Source organism: Salmo salar, chromosome 14, assembly GCF_965601325.2.
Source record: "Salmo salar chromosome 14, fSalSal1, whole genome shotgun sequence".
Taxonomy (NCBI): domain Eukaryota; kingdom Metazoa; phylum Chordata; class Actinopteri; order Salmoniformes; family Salmonidae; genus Salmo; species Salmo salar.
Window position 1 is genome coordinate 27,439,650 of NC_138304.1, and position 3,951 is coordinate 27,443,600.

Here is a 3,951-nt window from a genome sequence, read left to right on the forward strand (position 1 = left end):
TGCCATTATTCTGACACCAGTTTCCCCATAATAAAACCATACTTGCTGTCATAAGTGGGCTGTCGGTCTCCTTACTGGTGCATTTATTTATGTTCGTGGAACCACTTAGACTGAAGGATTGTTATTATGGTGCTGAACACCTGAAGGATTTAAGTCGAGTTTTTCTTTTAGTATTGTCTATTTGGTATCCCATGTTGAGTACGTTTTTATGCACATTCAGAAGTCGCATTAATGAATATAAGCCAAGATAACGAAGCAATGTTGTTTCAAATTCCAGCTTTATCCTTATTTTATAAAATTATGCAGTCTAGAAAAAACTAACAATAGCTTAATACATAAACCTTCCTTGAAAATGAAAACTATTCCAGCACACATGGTTTCAAGACAACCTTATATTATATTAGAAATAGGCTATTTTTAGATAAAGGCAGGTTAATTCAACCTTAATAAATGTGAAAACGGTAACAAAAATGTCAACGAGATTTAAAATTATGCAAGTTTTGAACATTGTGCAAGCGATGCCTGGTATTCTGTGTCTGCATGCTTTTGATAAAAATAGTCTACCCCATGCCAATATTTAACTAGAGCTACCTTAAATAGGCCAACCTGTTGCACTGTCAGTGTTGGATATGATTGCGTGAGAACAAACAAAATTTACGATTTATCTGGAGTAGCCTATTGCAATATGTGGTATGTTTTTACATTGTCGCGGCGTGAACAAGCGAGTGTCCACTGCGTAGAGCCAACGTGTAGGCAGAGCGGCGTCGTAAAACCTATAATTGATGAACACATCATTATGTCTGCCTGTCTAACACTAAAACGACTTTTCATTTCAAATGACATGCACATGTTTGCTCTGCGTTCTATGGGTTCTAATAGGAATTGGAATCCTCCAATATAGCAGGGTGGCCTAGTAATGAAGTGATCAGACCAACGGGCTCTACAGTTTGCTGCAGGCATGCGTGGTCGGCTATAGAATGAGGAAGGTACCTGCTTTAAGATGTGCATGCCTTCATGAAGTGTCAGGGATGTTATCATTGTTATCTGCTCGACCCTTTAATGAGGCTACTGTCGAAATGTTTTTTTCTTCTTCACTTTACACATTGTTCAGTCCCAATAGATGCAAGGGTGCATTAAGCGCAATATAAGCCTATTCAATTCAGACTTTGTAGGTTCTTGTATAAAGCTCGAAAGGTAGGTTTTGAATAAGAGGAAACAGATTTAGATTGCATTGACAAAAGACCAATAGGATAATTAAGACGTGGAGCCTTGGAAAAGACTCTGATGTTTATTACACTATTATTGTAGCCTAATAGTTATAATAGCCTACTAGTATTAATAATAATAATATATTGTTGTGGAAGCATGCAACCAGATATGGACACTTAGGTTGCAAGTAAATCCTTTTATGATTGTATTGAATCAACATTCAAAAAATCTACCGCCCTGAGTTCTCGTTGCAGGTGGGTGGGAATAAGGCGATTACTTCAAATAAATAAAAAACACTACACTGCTCTTGCTCAAATACAAACTTTCACAAAAGCTCTGACGAAGGCCAAGAGCCCGACAAGTAGGCTAAGCTTTAATAAATAAATAAATAATGATACTTGCAAGAGCAGTGTGTGGGTTTCTCTTTTCTTTGAAATAATTGTAGAGATTTAAAGGTAGCCTACAATGTTAGGGTGGCTGCATGTTTTGGACTTAGTTGGTCATTGGTCCTGTAATGCTTTGTTGCCCATTTAGCCCTGTGTTCGGTTTTCCATGTAGTGCAGGAGGGGGGTAAACACTGCGCGGTAGAGGGGGGCGGAGTGGTAAGAGATTATCTCTAGGTGCACATTCGGCTGCGGAGCGTAGTGTACACTCAACGCTGATTGGCTGACGCTTTTGCTTAATGGCACGCGACTGTGGATGTAGTTATAAGAGTCCTCGCGTGTCAGCCTTCAACTGAACTATCTCTTGAGCATCCAGAGGCAGCGCAAAGATCAAATTTGTTGTTACTGGGCAACACGAAAACAACAGCAAAAAAATGGACACTGTCTTAGATACATTTACAGGATTGGACTCCTTCTCTTCCCCTTATTTTGACGAGGATGATTTCTTTACTGACCAGTCCTCCAGGGACCACTTGGACACAGACGAGTTTCTGGATGACGATGTCGACTTTCTCACCAGCCATTTCCAAGATTACTACAAGGACAGCAGGTTAGCGCACGATGGGGACTACTGTGAAATTGGCAACTTTTCCTTCTCTTCCTCCTCTTCTACCTTCTCGTATGAATGCACTGACAGCACCTCAGAGCTGTCGCCTCAGATGGGAGGAGATGTCCCGATGCTAAAAAGGCGGAGGCGGATGAGATCCGATATGGAGATGCAACATTTACGGCAGGCTGCCAACGTCCGGGAGCGGCGGAGGATGCAGTCCATTAACGATGCTTTCGAGGGACTCCGGTCTCACATCCCCACTCTGCCATACGAGAAGAGGCTCTCCAAAGTCGATACCTTGCGCCTGGCCATTGGCTACATCAACTTCCTCGCTGAGCTCGTACAGTCGGACATGCCCATCCGAAACTCCGACAGTGAAGCACCGACTCAACCCAAAAAAGTTATAATTTGCCACAGAGGAACAAGTAAGTATTTCATATGATTAGATAATGATAATGACTTAATTTTGGACAGTATTGTTACTCATTTGTGAAAGACTTGGTCCATTACTAATAATTTGTCCCCTTCTCAGGATCTCCGTCTCCAAGTGACCCTGACTACGGGTTGCCTCCCCTTGCCGGCCACTCACTGTCCTGGACAGACGAGAAACAGCTGAAAGACCAGAACATCATTAGAACCGCTAAAGTTTGGACACCCGAGGACCCACGAAAACTGCACATGAAACCCTCCCTGAACAACATTGAAAACGAGCCTCCTTTCAGCTTAACCTCAGCCCAATAAATGTTATGTTTATGTCTAAAAGTACGTATTGTTATACACATTGTAAATTCATGTTAATATATAACGTTGTCTGTAACGTTGATTATTTACGTGTAAATATATATTTGTCAATGTTCTCCTAATTAAGGCAGCTGGGCAATCATTTTATATGTAGCAAAATTTATTTAATTGTTTTCATGATAATATATGTTTTAATTTAACATTGATGAATATACGAAAACCAAACTATTTTTATAATAAATTGTAAAATAATTTATATTTATATGCAATCTGAGAATAAATGTATCTTAAATTATGAATACATTGTGTTGTCTGGTCTATACACCTTTCCTCCACATAGGCTCCTGCTCACATTCAAAACATGTCATTTCTAACTCCATGTGGTGAAGATAATACTCATAAAAGGAAAGTTATTACGCATAGCAACAGTGCAACAACCAATCAACATGCATAAATCAATCAATCAACATGCATTAATCAATCAATCAACTAAAGTTATATTTTAGAACGTGGTTGTTCACCTGAAAGTCAGTGATATCCAGCAGTATAAGTTTAAATGCATGACGTATTGGGCCTCAAACCAAGCCCGCATATGCATATACTTAATTATCAAATAGTAATTATACTGGGTATCTGATGATGGAGACTGATAACTCCTTTTCTAGAGCCCTACGTTTTATAAAGCTGTGGCCTGCGTAGGTCTTAGTAATGTAACTTATATACACCAACAAACTTCATAAAAACAACATCTAAATTGGTAATGCAAAGCAGATGTAAATGAAAACAAGCATGCAGATACAATTCAATGGCTTAAAATACCAGGGCCTGCAGCTATAAACCATAGTTGTACTATGTTGGTCTACTATATTGTTTAAAGGGGCATGACTAAACCGATGGCTTGCTGTAAAAGCTGTTTTCTTCAATGTGCTGCAGGTGCTTCAAGGCAAAATTTTCCCGTGGTAGCGGCATCCTTCCAACGTGTTCCCTTGCCATTTTTACGTCAGCTCT

The 3,951-nt window shown here is 39.7% G+C and overlaps 1 protein-coding gene across 1 annotated transcript; it reads left to right on the forward strand.

Moving 5' to 3' along the window:
• The first annotated feature begins 1,938 nt into the window (after positions 1-1,938).
• Positions 1,939-3,242, forward strand: ptf1a (pancreas associated transcription factor 1a). The gene is made up of 2 exons (XM_014140479.3): positions 1,939-2,627; positions 2,735-3,242. The coding sequence occupies exons 1-2, from the start codon at positions 2,027-2,029 to the stop codon at positions 2,941-2,943; spliced, it is 810 nt and encodes a 269-aa protein (XP_013995954.1). The 5' UTR covers positions 1,939-2,026; the 3' UTR covers positions 2,944-3,242.
• The last annotated feature ends 709 nt before the right edge of the window (positions 3,243-3,951 follow it).

Bases quoted from the DNA above. Each gene is read 5' to 3' on its own strand.
- ptf1a (XM_014140479.3), top strand. From the start codon at position 2,027: ATGGACACTGTCTTAGATACATTTACAGGATTGGACTCCTTCTCTTCC. The intron at 2,628-2,734 runs GTAAGTATTTCA...TCCCCTTCTCAG, and splicing joins AATTTGCCACAGAGGAACAA to GATCTCCGTCTCCAAGTGAC.